This window comes from Euleptes europaea, chromosome 1, assembly GCF_029931775.1.
Source record: "Euleptes europaea isolate rEulEur1 chromosome 1, rEulEur1.hap1, whole genome shotgun sequence".
In the NCBI taxonomy this organism is placed as follows: domain Eukaryota; kingdom Metazoa; phylum Chordata; class Lepidosauria; order Squamata; family Sphaerodactylidae; genus Euleptes; species Euleptes europaea.
The window spans coordinates 122,977,403-122,994,629 of NC_079312.1; the positions used below are offsets into that span (position 1 = coordinate 122,977,403).

The following is a 17,227-nucleotide window of genomic DNA, read 5'->3' on the forward strand; positions in this document are numbered from 1 at the left end:
CCGAAACCCTCCTGGCCGAGGTAATAGCGACTAGAAATAGCATTTTCATCCTCAAGAATCGCAAGGGGGCCTCTTTTAATGGTTCTAAAGGTCTTTTGGTGAGTGCGGAAAGTACAGTGTTCAGCCTCCATGTTGGGAAGCGATGAATCACCAGAGGGGTAGATTGGACCACTCCCTTGATGAAGGCTTTAATCTGTGGGTGAGATGAAAGAGAAAAACCGTTCTTCTCTGGGCACACGGAGGCGATAGCCGAGATTTTTTCCCTCAAGGTGGCCGCCCTGAGACCCTGCCTCACACCGTCCTGGAGGAATTCCAGCAGTTGAGGTAGGTTAGGCGAGGTAGGGTTGACCGTCTTACGAAGGCACCACCAAGAAAAGGTTTTCCATGTGTATTCATAAATCCTATTTGTGGAAGGATGTCCGGCTTTCAGAATAGTTCCAACTACGTCCTCTGATAGACCAAGATCTATAAGCCTAGACCTCTCAACCTCCAAGAGGTCAACTGAAACCATCCTGGGTCCGGATAAGTCAGCGGGCCCTGTTGAAGAAGGTCCCATGTTATTGGTAGATGCCAGGGCGTCGGGATGGACAACTCCATCAGGGCTGGAAACCATGGCCGTCGCGGCCAATTGGGTGCGATCAGAATTACTTCTGCCCTCTCGGATCTGATCTCCTGATGACCTCCTGAAGTATCGGAAGCGGAGGAAAGGCGTACACTAGGCCCGGGGGCCAGCGGCTCAGAAGGGCATCCACCTGTTCGGCTTTCGGGTTGTAGAATTGTGTGAAGAACCATTCTACCTGTCAATTCTGAGGTGAGGCAAATTTTTCTGGCAAGGCCGTAATAAAGTGTTTGACTTTGAGGTGAGGCGAACAGATCTACGATGGGAGCTCCGAATCGTCTGGAGATGGCTTGGAAAATTTGTGGATTTAACATCCATTTCCCTTCCTGAATGGCTTGGCGACTGAGCCAATTGGCCTGTGTATTCAGTATGCCCCGGACAAGCTCCGCCCTCAGAGACAGAAGATGTTTCTCCACCCATCCAAAATGGCCAACGCCTCCTGGTGTAGGCGCGAGGAGCGTGACCCACCCTGTTTATGTGGGCCTCGGTTGCCACATTGTCCGTGCGTATGAGTATATGTTTGTTCAGCAGAAGTTTGTGGAATTTGAGAAGTGCTAGGTGCACTGCCTTGAGCTCGAGTAAATTGATGTGGAGTCAGGCCTCGGACTAATCCCATACTCCCTGGGCGTAGAGGTCTGTTGCCGTGGCGCCCCTCCCTTGAGACTGGGGTCTGTAAATACCTGTATCGGTTGATCGTGGATGTAGGGCTGCCCGGCCGTCAGATTGACCGTGTCGGTCCACCAGGATAGGCTTTTCCTGGTTGTCTGGTCAAGGATAATGGTTTTGTCTATTTTGTGAGTGATGAATAATTGAAAGGGACATAATGCTGCCTGAAGAGGTCGGGAATGGAATCGGGTCCAAGGGATCAGGCCCAGACAAGAAGTCATAAGTCCCAGGAGACTCGACAGGGCCATAAGGCGATGCCGTGAAGTTCTTGCGGTGGATATGGCCACTGCGGCAATCTTGTGGGCCTTGTCCAAGGGGAGGTGTACCAAATTGGTCATGGAGTCTATGAGTACTCCCAGGTGTAGAATCTTTTGTGTTGTAACAAGTAAACTCTTGGTTCTGTTTATGAGATATCAGTGCTTTTCCAATGCGTTGACAACCCGAGTCGTGTGTTGGGTAGCCAGATCGAAGGATGGGGCACAAATGAGAGGGCCGCCCAAGTAAGGATGAATTTGAATCCCTTCCTTTTGCAGCATTGCCACAATGGCCACCATCACCTTGGAAAAAACTCGGGGGGCAGATGTCAGTCCAAAGGGGAGTGCCCTGAATTGTTTGGGAGGACCACTGTGGTCGTCTCTGATCCTGCCTGAATCGCGATAAGGTATGGTAGGATCGAAAGGACTGAGAATGTTGGCCATAATGAGTATCCTTTCTTTGAGACTTAAGGAAGGTTTGGTTCTTGTCCTTAATTTCAGATAGCATCTTGTCCAAGCACTCTCCAAACAGTTCCCCCCCTTTATAAGGGTGTGCCATAAGAGTGTTCTTGGCTCTGTAGTCAGTAGACCAAGGCCTGATCCAGAGAGCCCTGCATATGGCCGTATTAGAAGCCACTGCTCTGGATGCAAAAATCACAGCGTCTAGGGAAGTGTCCGCCATAAAGGAGGAAGCCTTTAACACCTGGGATAAACCCTCAGCTACTTTTTTTATCTGCCATGGGTAGAAGTTGTGTGAGCTTCTTAACCCAGGCATTAGATGCTGTAGCCATGAGTGCTATAGAGGTGTTGGCTTGAATGATAGAGCAGCCGCCTCATGTACTTTTCTGGAAAGGAAATCGATCTTCCTATCCGGTTGGTCTTTCACAAAACCAACTCCATCTTCGGCAAAAAAGTCGGAGGATTGAAGTGCAGTAACTGGAGCATCCGCAACAGGTAGCTCCAACATCTCCATGGCATAGGGAACCATTTCATAAAGTTTCCTGGCACTGCCAGAAAACTGATTTTTATGCATAGGCTTGTCCCATTCTGATCTAATAACCTTTTCAAAGTATTCTGGTAGTGGGACCTTAACTGACTGGGCATCACATTGTGGAAAATATTCCTTAGAGCCTATACATCTAGATTTGGGCTTGGACTCCTCAGAGACCTCAGCCTCTTCAGATAAATCTAAGGCAAATAAAGCCTTGGCCAAAAGGGCTTGAAAATCATCAGGACAGAACAGCCGATGCTGCTGCTCCTGCATAACCGGGAGTTCTTCATCAGATATGAACTCTCCCTCCTCTTTATCATCAGGTTCTGAGGCTAGATCCACAGAGGAGTCATCGTCTCTAATGGGCTGCTGTTGGAAATTGTGTACAGATTTCATAGCAGCTTTGGTTGGCCATTGTCTGGAGGAGCCTGCCCTATTACTGCTATGATCCTCTCTTAGGGAATCTGAGGCAGCTGAGTACACTGGGGAGGCTGCCAAATACCCCTGAATGTTAGGCTGGTAAATTCCTTGAGTTGTGCAAGCCTGTTGGAAAAGGGAGAATAAGGGCTTGTAGCCTCTGAAAGTGCTTATCTAAGGACCCATTTATCATAGAATGCACCTGTTCAAAGGTGGGATGCTTGGGGGAGTCCCCTTCAACCGAGGAGAGTACGTTACCCTCCGTTGTCTCTGCAACATCCATGGCCAGTGATTTGACAGAGGATCCGGCTGGGACCATGCAGGTCAAACCGGAACTCTGTGCAAGATGGCGCTTGTGAGCTTTTTCCCCGCTGTTTGTCTTTGCCTTCTTGGAGGCTTTCCAGTTTGGCATAGAAGTCGTGGAAGACTTGCCGGGCTCCCTTTCCAATAGTCCGCCGAGGCGGCTAGCAGGAGGGGCCGATTTTAGCACCAAATCCTGGTCTGCATCGGAAAGGAGCTCGATCTCCTCCAATGCAATCCTTGTGGTCGCCATTTTGTGCACCGCAGCAATCCCGCAGCTCGTCTGATCTTCCTGCAGCACAGTGGATAGTCGGGAAGGAGCCCGGGTGCTCTCACACCACTCACTCACACAGACGACAGGAGGAGGAGAGAGGGAAAATGGATCGGAAAGAAATTAGAGGGAAAGAAACAAATCCTAAGCCTACTTTCTCTATCTGTTCTTGTCCCACCTATGGCTGGACGTGCTCCCCCAGCAAAGGCAGGAGAAGAACTGGAAGTGAAGGCGTTCCTCGCCCGGGAGACAGGAAGTTAAGTTAGTCTTGCCTCCCCCTAGCAATGGAGCGAGAAACACCCAAGATTTAAGATGCCCTTCCTTCACAGCGGGAATGGCTCCAATGTACCAACAGTTAGTCATGGCTAAGGCATGATCCAATGCACACTCACTTGGAAGTATACTTTGAGTAAACATGAGTAAGATTACACTGTACATCTCCTTGAAGCCAATGGAAGAAAGTAGGCATTACCTACATCTGGGTCAGGTCAGTATGATTTAGATTACTAAAAATTTGCATTACCTCTTCATTTTCTTCATTTGAATTGAGAACATCAGCTGGCATACTTTGTTGGTCATCATTTTTCTGTTTTTTACTACATTCCTGAAACACATCATACACTTTAGTGATAAAACAAACAACGTACTGTATAATACAGGTAAATGAGGGATGGAAAAGTATCTTATTATATAATTCCATCTGAGCTAAATTTTCAGTTATTACAGAACAGACAGACCCTGACATGTCCAACAATTTTTAAAAGAACTATAATTATTTTATAGTATCCTCAATGTTCATAATACTCTACACAGAAATAAAAAAAATATGCCCCAAGATTACAACCTAAATTTCAACAGAGGGAAGAAATAGAAAGACACAGATAACAGTTTAGTTATGAGTAGATGCATTCCTTTCAACAGTTCAGATTTGAAATGTGACAGTTTACAAAATGGAGGAATCTGAGCAGTGGAGATCCCCCTTCCGGATCTGTGCTGGGAACACTGTTGCTTAATTTATTCGTAAATGACCAGGCATTGGGAGTGGATAGTGAAGTAGCAAAGATGACACCATATAGTTCAGGATGGTGAAAACACATGGGGATTAGTAATACAGCCTGGTGCAGACTCATATAGAATACTGAATGCAGTTCTGGTTTTCACATCTCAAAAAGAACACTGAAGAGCTGGAAAAAGTGCAAAAGAGGGGAACTGAAATAATAACAAGCAAGCTGTACCTTACCTATGAATTAAGGCTAAAGTGTCTGAGGCTCGGATGAGGAAAAAAAATGACAGGGCTAACATAATAGAGGTCTACAAAATCATGCATGGTACAGAGTAACCTTTCTTCGACTGTCACAAAACTTAAATTCAGGTTCACTCTGTGGAAATGATGGGCAGTAGATTGACTGACAATGGAAATGATTGGCGGACGAAAGAACAGCAAGTAGTTGATCTGTAGAATTCCTTGATGTGAGCTGTGATGGACAATGGATCAGATGAAAGGGAACAGGATAGATTTATGTGGTATAGGTCTACCCTTAGTCATGGCAGCTGAGTGGAGCCTCTGGATTTCAGAGGCAACATGCCTCTGCTTTTCAGATATTGCGGAGCGATCAGCAGGTAAGGGCAGTTATCTGTCAGCCCTGCTTGGGAGCAATGACATCTCTTGAGACTCACACTAAATTTTTAACAAGGAATCCCGCAAAGGGAAAAAACACAAACAAAACATGCATAGAAATGAAATGAAGAAATGGAAATGAAATGAAGAAGATGAAATGGAAATGAAATGAAGGGTAAGAAGATTATGATGGTCAAGAAGAAGAGTTGGTTTTAATATGCCAACTTTCTCTACCACTTAAGGAAGAATCAAATCGGCTTAGAATCCCTTCCTCTCCCCACAACAGACACCCTGTGAGGTAGGTGAGGCTGAGAGTGTGACTTGCCCAAGGTCACCCAGCTGGCTTCATGTGTAGGAGTGGGGAATCAAACCTGGTTCTCCAGATCTGAGTCCACCACTCTAAACCACCGTTCTTAACCACTACACTACGCTGGCTCTTCGCATGAACGAAGACTATGAACGAACCATGAACAAAGACTAAAAAATACATAATGTATTAGATAAATAGGGTCAATTGGGACATATTCCAAGTAGAAATGCATACAAATAAAGGAACAGGGAACCATATTGTGTAGTACATAGACATCAAGTACTTATTAGGTTGCATGTTAGTAGCTGCTGTGAGGTAAAACCAAGTGTTCTGGCCTTAGAAGATGCAGGAAATAAGGGTCTAACAACTATCAGTCATAAAGCTCACTGGGTACCTCAGTCCAAGTCCCTGTCTACCAATCTATTTTATGATGATAAACTAAAATAACCCTAAACTATATGTAAACATTGGTCATTATGATTCCATATATTCAAATGCTCTGATGCTCAGGGAGGGGAAAGGAAGTCAAGAGAAAAACAGGCAAACTCTGTAGAACGGACAGCAGGGCACAAAGTCCATTTGATAATCAAGGAGAGGAAATTCTCCCATAAAAGATACAGGCATTCAGAATATAATGCATCCCATTCTGCATGGGATTAGGCTGTAAATACACACCTTCTCAATTTAAGAAATTAAAAGACGCAAAAATGAGTCTTGTTTTCATTGTGGAATTCTTAATGACAAAAGAAACTGTCCTAGTGGAATCTGTAGTTTTATGGGCCCTTGTCGCTCAATGTAAGACACATTCTGCATAACTATTCCTGAGTAACAATATAAATTCAAATCACCCAAGGTATGGTTTTCTCAGAGGGGAGTACTGGTGCTCTTAAACAGCTTAACAAACTGGCCAGGATGGCGCAATGTGTAGAGTTTAAAGTAGGACACACAATCAAGCTGCTACATGCCCAGTGCATTCTTTCAAAGCAGTACCACACACATACTGTTTGTGAATAGAGATCTTCAGAGCCCACCAGGCAGGTACAGCCGCAGGATGCTATGCCAGGAATCTGACTTGAGGGGAAAGAGAGAAACCAAGAGGATATTCTGGAAAGCAGTGGCAAAATGGCCGCTCACACTGTATGTCTTAAAAAACAATTTCCCAGAACCCATTTTGCATGTTGAATAGAACCACAGAATAGGAGTCTGGCAGTGCAGTGCAGTCCTAAGTGATATCTTTCTAATATCCTTGACTTCAATGGACGTAGAAGAGTGTGACTTGCTGTGGGGCTGGGTCTATACTAAACTGGCCATTTCCACCACTTACCACTTCCTGCTGCATAGGGTTGCCAGGCCCCCTATATCAACAACAGAAGCTTCGTGAGGGCGGGGCAGGGGGTGGTGATCCGTCTGCACGGTGCGATAACTCCATGTCAAGGCTTACCTCAGAAGTGCTGGCATTGTGCCGGACACTCTAGCACATCCCTCCAAAAACTCTATGGAAACCATAAAGTTTTGGGGGGAGAGTGCTAGAGCATCCCCGCCGGGATGCCAGTGCTTCCGGGTAAACCTGGAAGTGATGTCATTGTGCCGTGCATGCACTGCGCACAAGGATCGCCACCGCCCCCCTCAGCTGGCCTGCTTCTGCCCACCAATCAGCTGAGGGACAACGGGAAGCTTCGTTAATTGACAGGCAATTGCTCATCATAACTGGGCATATGAGAACCCTACTGCTGCAGCTCCTTCTCATGTTGTTCCTCAAGGTCCTCTATCCCCCATTTCATGGAGATCAGTGGGCTGCAGTGAGAGGGGAGGTGTAGGAAATTCCCATTTCAGTGATGGGAAATGTAGTCTGGATCCAGCTCTAAGACTGCACTGCGACAATGAAATCCTTACTCCAGCATAAGCCCATAGATTTCTCTGCAAAGGATGCCCCTTTCAGAATCAAGCAGTATTCTGTTAATCTAGCAGACACTAGTACAGTGATACTTAACTTGTCAGAGTGCCTAAAACAGTACTTGAACAGCATTCCACATATCACAGGACAATAAAACTCTTTCCCTCAGATATACAATGTTGAGAAATCCAAAACACATACCTTATAGGTTCTTGACCGTGAAAGTCTTCAACAACACATACCTTATATCCAAGCATTTTATTTTTTTCAGAACCATCACTTTTGTTAGAATCCCCTTTTTGCTGTCAAGTAACAGCTGACTTATGGTGAACCCATAGAGTTTTCAAAGCAAGAGACCTTTGGCGGTGGTTTGCCATTGCTACATCCACCTCATGACCCTGGTATTCCTTGGAGGTCTCCCAACCAAAGACTAGACAGGGTCAGGGCTGAGAATGTATGACTGGCCCAAGGGCACCCAGCAAGCTTCCATGGCATGAGAATCTCAGTTTCCCAGGTCCCAGTCTGTCACCTTAACCACCACACCATGCTGGCTCTCTTTATTTTGCACTATGGCATACTAAATTTAATGGGATTGACCCCTCAGAAAGGATGCATAGGACTGCAGCTGTGCAGCCCAATCCTATGCATGCTTATTCAGAAATGGGGGAGCCCATAACTCATAAGAAAATTACTCACCTTTTTGGTGCAGTTTTCACACTTCATTTGAGGGTCTTTATGTTACTGTCTTTGGTGTGCTGGGTAAAAGCTGCTGGTTCTCTTCTTATACTTGTATGGAAGAGATCTAGAAGAAGAAGCAACTGCCTAGGCTCTCTGGCTTCCTGAAACAGTAAAGGTGCGCACACAAAAAGCAGTGGTCAGAATCCTTTATTGCTATCATGCACTTTCATCCCTCATATAACTATATCCTCCTTTGTGACCGAAGCATTCTGGTTCAGCTGCCAATTCTGCCTCTAACTGGGTAAGTGTTTCAGCATCAAGCATTTCAAAAGTGGGATGGCTCTAATCTAATCTAGCATTGCAGAACTGACTAATCAGCAACAAATGCCTGCCGTCAACTTGTCAAAGACAGAAATACCGTAGCTTCCCAAGCCATGTGCATTCTGATCTTCGCTCCAACGATACGTATTTTTACGGCACCACAAGTAGACGTATGTATAGCACCTTGTGAACAGCACATATGTATAGCATCAAGCCAAACTTATATATTGTAATTGGGGCTGGCTTTTAGACACCGCTGAAGGGGTACATGATCAGGCATGCAGTGACAGGTGACTCCAGAAAATGTACAAGCATTCTGAATAATGTGTGCATGAGAGATCGCCTCTCAGACACACAGCACAGCTCCCTTTTACAACATAGGATCCTAACTGGTAAAAGTATATGGAAGTTAAGTTAACCATTGCACATAATCAGTTGGTTTCTTCTAAGTGGCAATGCTCCACAAAACAAGACTAGGCCACTTTCACCTTCAAAACGCTATGCTACAAACAAATGAGTAAGTTTGCGATATATCTTTTATCAGTGCCACGTAACAAATGCCCTTCGTTTCAGAGCACAACAGTTCCAAAATACAGAAATTCCAGTTTAGCAACAGCTATAATTCTGAAACACCAGGCAGTGGTAACAAGCCATTAGTCACAACTAATTTCTTATCTGCGCTTGTTGTACAGAATCTACGTCAGCAAATCACATCGATACACACTGGGCTGGGCTTAAACCCACGCTGCCCTTTAGGAGTCAAACACATTTCATGAAGGAGCTGTGCCCATTACAGAGTTACCATAAGGATATGATACAACTGTTTCCTAATAAAAGTGTCTTTACTCCTAGGGAAGGCTTCCCAGCCAAGGTTTAGAAGCATCTAGACCCCCCCCCTAAAAGCCAGTACAAGGTTTACCACACCAAACCTGACACAAGCTGTGAATGTTCATAGATTTAGAAGTACTACTCTTTATTTTCTTAACTCCTGTTCCCAAAACAAGTGAACAGATCCTCATGCAAACCAACGGCATTTATACACGTCTGTGTATGACACTTCAGTCTGTGCTATAGAGCTTTCCATTTACTTGGAAGTAAGACACGTTTGTTTCAAGCATGCTTAGCAGCACAGTTTAAGCAGCCCGAGTAGGAACACGATTCCCCCCCCATCCCCATATCAAACCAGAACAAGCTCTCTCCTGTATCTTGGTGAGGTCTCTGCTTAAGCCTTTAAGATGCCTTTTAAAACTTGGTACATTTTATCTCAGGGATTATACAAATGATAACGTGCGTGGGGCAATTCGAGGGAGTTCTGAATGCTGATCCTTTGGAATCAGGCACCCATTCAAAGCACATTCTTGTTTCCCTTTTTTTGCAAGCTTCGCATAAAACCAATGCTTATAAAACCTTACTCTTGCGACCGCAAGCCATTACTTCTCCTCCGCAGATGCAGAAGAAAGGACGCGGAAAATCAGACCCCTTAAAACAGGCACCCGGACGTGCAAGAGCCAGAAAGCTAAGGCAGCTGCCGCCTCTGCTGAAATACAATCCATGCAAAGGAATTAAAGGGAAAGGAAGGAAAGCAGACACAATACCTTGCAGCATAATTCACTTAAGTCACAAATGGCATCACTAGGAGGAATTAAATAGCGCCACTGCTAAAGACGGACGCACGCAGCTTATCACCATTTAAGAACAATCCAGGGCGCCAGTAGGGGGATCCTGGACGGACCCAGGGGAGGACAAGGCCCGTCCTTTTCTCCTCCGATTTTGGGGGTAGCCTTGTTTCTCCTCCCTCCGCCCCTGCCGTTTGCAAGCGATCATTGTAGACCTGAGCGCTGTCACGTAGTCGCAAGCCTCGGCGGGGAAGTGCGAGGGACAGCGCCCCCTCGCCGTAGAGAAGAGAACGGCAATAATCTTCGCTCGCACCATGCGGTGTTTCCGGGGGGGAATAAAGCGAAGAGAACCGGCGGTGATGCTCGAAGGAAAGCCCCAGTCTCTAAAGTCCGTCTAAAACAGACACACACACACACACACCCCCCTTAAAGCTTCATTACGACTGTTTGGCTTGCCTTTATTAACAATTCAACTTGATTTTCCTTCTGGCCTTTTCTTGTCTTCCATATAGGGTTGCCAACCTCCAGGTACTCAATACTATCAACAATCTGCAAGCACATAGGCGCGTTCAATCACATCAACAACTTCCTGTGTATTCGGTTTTATATTTTTCTTTAACAGAATCAATCACAACAATTATTCTATTGCCTGGATATCGAACTACACCTAAATGCATAGTACCATCCAAATTGATACAGCTCAAGATTGATACAAACGTTCCGAAAGATTGATACAAACGTTACAAGATAGTGGAAACGAGTTCTGCGTGCAAGTGCAGCAAAAATGAAAGTCGAGAAATGAAACCAAGGCCATCGTCCTATAAAATAAATCTCCAGCCGGGAAGATTGTTTATTTTATAGGACGATGTCCTTGGTTTCAGTTCTTAAGACTTTCATTTTTGCTGCACTTGCATGCAGAACTCGTTTCTACTATCTTGTAACGTTTGTATCAATCTTGAGTTGTATCAATTTTGATGTTACTATACATTTAGGTGTAGTTAGATATTCAGGCAATAGAATAATTGTTGTGATTGATTCTGTTAAAGAAAAATATAAAACTGAGTACACAGGAAGTTGTTGATGTTATTGAAGGAGCCTACGTGCTTACATATTTTTGATAGTCGATACTGTTAGAGCACAGGTTTATTGTTAATTGTAGTAACCTCCAGGTAGTAGCTGGAGATCTCCTGCTATTACAACTGATCTCCAGCCGATAGAGATCGGTTCACCTGGAGAAAATGGCCACTTTGGCAATTGGACTCTGTGGCATTGAAACCCCTCCCCTCTACCCTCAGGCTCCACCCAAAAAATCTGCTGGTGGTAAAGAGGGACCTGGCAACCCTACTTACATAGTGCGTTTTAAATGCCCTCAAAGTGGTTTCCCACCTATGATGACCCTTTGAATTAATGACCCCCACACAAAAAAGTCCTATCGTTAATAATCTTGCTCAGTTCTTGCAGATTGAGGGCCGTGGCTTCCTTTATAGAGTCGATTCATCTCATGTTGGGTCTTCTTCCTCTTTCCCTGCTGCCTTCAACTTTTCCTAGCGTTATTGTCTTTTCCAGTGACTCTGGTCTTACATTAAGGTAAAGGTCCCCTGTGCAAGCACCAGGTCATTCCTGACCCATGGGGTGACATCACATCCCAACGTTTACCAGGCAGACGTTGTCTATGGGGTGGTTTGCCAGTGCCTTCCCCAGTCATCTTCCCTTTACCCCCAGCAAGCTGGGTTCTAATTTTACAGACCTCGGAAGGATGTAAGGCTGAGTCAACCTTGAGCCAGCTACCTGAAACCGACTTCTGTCGGGATTGAACTCAGGTCGTGAGCAGAGCTTGGAGCCAGCCATTAATATATTTATTTTGGATAGCAACTTGTTATAAATAATATTTGGGCTTTAGGTTATATATCCTACTTAGAGCATTGGGTTGAATAAAAAGCCCTAAGACAAGTACTGTTGAGCTTATTTTTCTCCATCATTTGCTCTGCTTGCCTATGCCAAAACAACAACGGCTTGAAAATTTGCTTTGATTTAAAAAAAAATCCATTTGAGTATATCCAAAATGTAATTTCTATTACCACAATATCTCTAGGCACTAAGCTAACATTTCAGCTTACTCTTTCATGTAGGGTTGCCAGGTCCCCTCTGGCCACTGATGAGGGGTAAGGTTGCCACATCCAAGTTGGGAAACTCCTGGAGATTTGGGGATGGAGTTTGGGGAGGATAGGGACCTCAGTGGGGTATAAAGCATCTGTTTTCTCTAGGGGAACAAATCTCTGTATTCTGGAAAAGAGCTGTAATTATGGGGGAATTCTCATGTCCCACGTGAAGGTTGGCAACCCTACTTTCGTGTTATCCTTCCTTTCCAAGCCCCTTCACCATAATAGACACTCACTATCCAGATACATTGAGGGGCATAAATATTTAAATAAATAAATTTTGGATTCAGAACAGGGTGTTCCATTGATGCTTATATGAGCAGAGTAAATTCAATGAAAATTCAATAAAAGCAGAAATTAGGCAGAGTTTGAAAACTCTGCCAGTTAATTGCTGTCTTGCCCCATTCTTTCTGCTATTTCACATCACCCAGGTGGACCTTCTGTGTCCCTCAACTCTGAGTGCTTTATAGAAAAGTTTAACAGAAAAACAGACTGGAAATGTAACCTCTCTCCAAAGCAGCCATTTTTTCCAAGCCCTTTTCTCCGGTTTTGTAGGTTACAAGAGAGACACCAGAAGAGATGGGTTCTCCAGGAGTGGAAAACTCCGGAACCATTGTGATGTTGGCTCAGAACCTTGCCGGTCTTTTCCGTAGGCCCAGAGCCAACAGTTATCTGATGCTACAGATTCATCTGCTCAGCATCAAGGCTAGTGACGGCTGAACACTGCAATCAAATTCAGCAGCAAGGGCCGGGGTAATGGTGGTCTAGCAGCACTGGTTTCAGTAGATTTACATGCTGGGGGGAAGCGCGGGCATGGGTCAAAGGAGCGCAGCCTGGATGGTGGGTGTGTCACCCACCCAGCTGCTGGTCTCCTTCTCTTTTTTTTTCCGTGGGGGTGGCCACCGTGCGTCCTGCCCAGTGCATTTGTCTCCACCCTAACGCCTAGCTCCAGCACAGGATCCAAATGGATTTGAGCACAGAAGTGACCGCTTCTCGTTTCCAGAAGCTACGTGTGCAAGGAGCAGATTATTTGGTCCATGAGGAAATCACTCCTACTTCTCCAGCTGGCTGTGTAGAATGCCAATTGGCTGGTCTGAGGAATAATTCTCAAGCCACGCCCCCATCAGCTAGACAAGAGTGTTGATTGGTTGGCCCTTACAAGGTGCACCAGGATACCTCCCTCCCCATCATCTGCCTGGCTGGAGCATCAATATTTCACATCACCCAGGTGGACTATCTTCCAGAAAGATGCCACATTTCCTTCATAGAAGTACAGTTCCCAGAATGCTTTGGTCAGAAGCCACAATAGTTAGAACAGGCTCATTTGCTGCCCTATATTTTGACCTCAGGTCCAGCTGATAGGGGAGGAGAGGCTGCAAGACAGGGTCTCAGTCCGAAATACACACCTCTGCTTCAGAGACTTCCAGCCTGGAGGAGCCTCATCCTGGCACTTCTTGCATCTGCAACCAATGCCTTGTCTCCTGGGTGAGGTGTCTACGCAGAAGACCACCTGGACCCCAACAATCGACATTTGGACCCGGATGCAACAGGGACCCAGGCATTCCATCAGGTGGCTGAGGACCTGGGTGGCCAAGCACAGAGCCACATCCACCCTTGGCCCCTGTGAAGTTCAGTACTGGTTCAGAAGATGGAGAAGCTCTATTCTGTCTACTAAAACAACACCAAGAGCTAATATTGTTAGTATTATATTTATTACTGTTATTATTATTCTTACTCCTCCTATTACTATTAGTATTGTTGTTCTTATTAAAGTTTTTTTCCCATTTAAAAGGACCTGGACTTGTATGTATTTTGAAGGAACTGCCTGGTGGGTGAACACCTTTTCATGATATAGGTTCAGTTCCTCTTTCTGTGATTCTTGGGGCTGCCAACCTCCAGGTGGGGCCTGAAGTCCTGCCAGATTTACAATTGATGTTCAGACTACAGAAATCAGTTATTTGGAGGAACAGTCAGCTTCAAAGGGTGGACTCTATGGCAACACACCCCTTCTACGCTCCCTCTCCTCCCCCCAAACCACACCAAAATCTCCAGGAATTTCCCAAGCTGGAGTTGGCAGCCATTTTATAAAACAAATTACAAGAATGGAATCTGGGACTGGAATTAGTGCTCTGGGACTGGAACGATGGCCCCTGGAGAATAGTAGAAGCGTTCTGTCATTCCAGTGCCAGAACACTTCTGCTGCCCCCAGGGACCATCATTCCACTGTGGGAGACTGCCATTCCAGTCCCAGAGCAGTGATTGTCGCCCTATCATTCTACTTTGGGGGGCTTTAATTCAAGGTCCAGAACAGTCTGTCTGAGTCCAGAGACTGTCAGTCCTCTCTGCAGGCTGCCACTTCCAGGCCCAGGGCAGGTTTCTCAAAATTCCTTCCGCACTGTCTTTGCAACTTTTATGTATTTCAATTGTGAGCGCACAAGTCAGTTGGCATTCCAGGATCCCATTCCATCCAATGGGCTCTCATGCCTCTCCGATTATTTCCAGTGGGCATTCCTGTCGTTCGTTTTAGTACACCCCACCTGAGCGTTTCTGCATTTCCTTCTGCCTCCCTGAAAGGCAAAACAGCTTCGCTCGCAATCCTGCTGGCTAACTCTAATTTTTGCTTTGGGCAAAACGCCCTGTTACTATAGTAGCAGAAGCTTTTCGATGACGAAGCCCCCCGTGTTTTTGATCGTGTCCAATGAAGAACAACTCTGTGCCCCCGCAGGAGGAATAATTGAGGTGCCCAAACCAAATATGGCTGACAGATCTGCAGGGAAATAGTAGTAGATGGCTAGACTTAATGGTTGCCTGATGAAGCTTTTATTTTCTCGATTGCAGTCCACGTGAGTTGCAACAGACCTCAGATGAAGAAAGCAGACCCTTATCTATACTTTGTATTAATTTTATATTAGGTTTTGATGTCATAATGTTGGATAGGATAAGAACAGGTTAATTAAAATAATATTGGGATTAGCTCCGTTAGCAAAAGTTTATGCAATTCATTTTTAGATGGAAGAGGGAGAAGGGGAAGTCATCTTATTGTTAAATTAGTGATACTACTTGTTTTTCTTTTTATTATTACTATTATTTTTTAGTAATGGATATTGTTTCTGTTGATATGTTAAATGAAGAAAATAAAAAAATATTATAAAAAAGAAAGCAGGCTCGGACACTTCTTTTTGTTGCAGTTCTTCGAAATGGTCATACCCTAGCTAGTGTCCGTCCTCCCCACCCCCTGACTTGGGTACCTCGGAGAAAGTAGCAATGCAGCGAGTGGGGAGATCCAGGGACTACAGCAGGTTTGGGAAGTGAAAGTGCCATATCCTCTACCCCAGAATGTAGAAAACAAGCTAGTAGAGCTCATGTACTAGATTTCCCCCTCCCTTTCCTGGAGTTACAGGGGCGGGGAGGCTGGACTTGTTAGACTTCTAGTTGTTACCCAGCCTTTGAAAACACAGGACGCCACCCTTATGGACCATTTCAGGATACAGGGGGAATCCCATCTTTGACGTCTCCTTTGCATTAAAAAAACAAAACACAACTTTAACTTCGCATCGAGCAATTCTCTTTGCTAGTTACGCCGGTTTTCTGTCTGCACGACGTTATTAACATAACGGGACAGTTTCAAATGTGATCCTCCACGTGAAGTCTGAAGAGGCGCAGTCCTTTCAACAATGCTCGATCTCTTGCACGTGTGAACCCAGCCGGTTTGTCTCCCAAATGTTTAGCCTGTACAACTTATTTATGAACTGGACATTGATTTTATGTATTGGATATCCGCTTCTAACTATCCTGCTGCCTCCCCACCCCTTACACTCACAGCCCAACTTTTAAAGACCCCCTCCCATTCCAAGGAGGGATCAGGTTCATCCAGGGACAAATCCTGATTTTAATAAAAGACGAGGGCCAGTTATGCATGGGAGGTTTTGCCTTGGACTTGCCACTCTTTAGATGCACATTTCCCCCATCCAAATTCTCAAAACTCAACAATAAGCCCCCTTGCAGAGGTTTTTTTAATATAATTTTTTATTAATTTTTATATCATAAAACAAAAACAAATACAATAATATAAAAAATTAAAAAAAGGAAATACAAGAGAGTATCTATATATACTTATTAATACATTCGTGGTTACAAAATTATAAGGTCCGAAAAGATACCCCTTCGCCCCTCCACCCACCTTAAAAAAGTGACCCATCACCCGACTTCCGAAGAAGTGTCTTAACAGTGTTACTACTCTGAAGATGCCTGCCACAGTTGCTGGCGAAACGTCAGGAAAGAAAATTCCAAGACCACGGTTACACAGCCCGGATAACCTACAAGAACCAAGTGTCTTAACAGTTTTAAAAATATCTATTAACAATAAAATATAAAAAATATGAAAACTAGTTTCTATAACTCAATAATTAAAGTAGTAAAATCCACTTTTGCCAGTTTATCCCAATAGGTGACGGCCTTTGCCCATGTTTTTTTTTTTTTTTTAAATTATTCCATGTTTTCCCTTGCAGAGTTTGGAGGATTCCGATGGGCGAAATGTGCATCTACAGAGGGGCAATTCCAAGGGCAAAACCTCCCGTGCATCAGTGGCCAAAGGAAAACCCCTAACGATGCCTGTCGGTTTCTTCCTTCGCAAGACATCAATGCATGCACACTGTTGCAACGTTGGAGCCACGTCTAATTGGAACCGGAAGTGACACGATAAAGAAAGCTTGTGTCCCCCCCCCTCCTTGGTACTCTAGATCTACTTTTGAAAGACTCTATGGCTGAGTGGGAAGGCCTCTCTGCTTTAGCTCTATGGTATTTGAAGCATCATGTGTCCCCCCCCCCTCCCGAAGGAGTTTAGCAAACGGAAGCTTAGGTGAGTTTCAAAGGGACGAGGAGAAGGAGCCACCTCCAAGAGGTGGCTGAATTGTGCCTGGGGAGAGAGGACTAAGCCCCCCTTCCCAAGTTGGAGGGTGGTGTGGGATGCTGCATAGGGACCCTTTGCTTTTCCAAATATTATTCGTTGGCTGTAAGATGCACTTGGAGGAAAATGTTAGTATGACTTCCCTTTTTACCACTTTCAGTGCAGGCTAAGACTTAAGGGTTGCATCATGTGCAGTAGTTTTTTTCC

General features: G+C 45.0%; 1 protein-coding gene across 2 annotated transcripts in view; it reads right to left on the reverse strand.

Moving 5' to 3' along the window:
• NARF (nuclear prelamin A recognition factor) overlaps window positions 1-8,118 on the reverse strand; it is a 30,852-nt gene extending 22,734 nt beyond the window's left edge. For both annotated transcript variants that reach the window (XM_056858937.1, XM_056858935.1), the window contains exons 1-2: window positions 8,037-8,118; window positions 4,042-4,122 (exon numbers count right to left, since the gene is read on the reverse strand). In XM_056858937.1, coding sequence (XP_056714915.1) covers window positions 4,042-4,122; window positions 8,037-8,063 — 108 coding nt within the window. In that variant the 5' untranslated portion in view covers window positions 8,064-8,118. The remainder of the gene's footprint in view (window positions 1-4,041; window positions 4,123-8,036) is intronic.
• Between the last annotated feature and the right edge of the window lie 9,109 nt (window positions 8,119-17,227).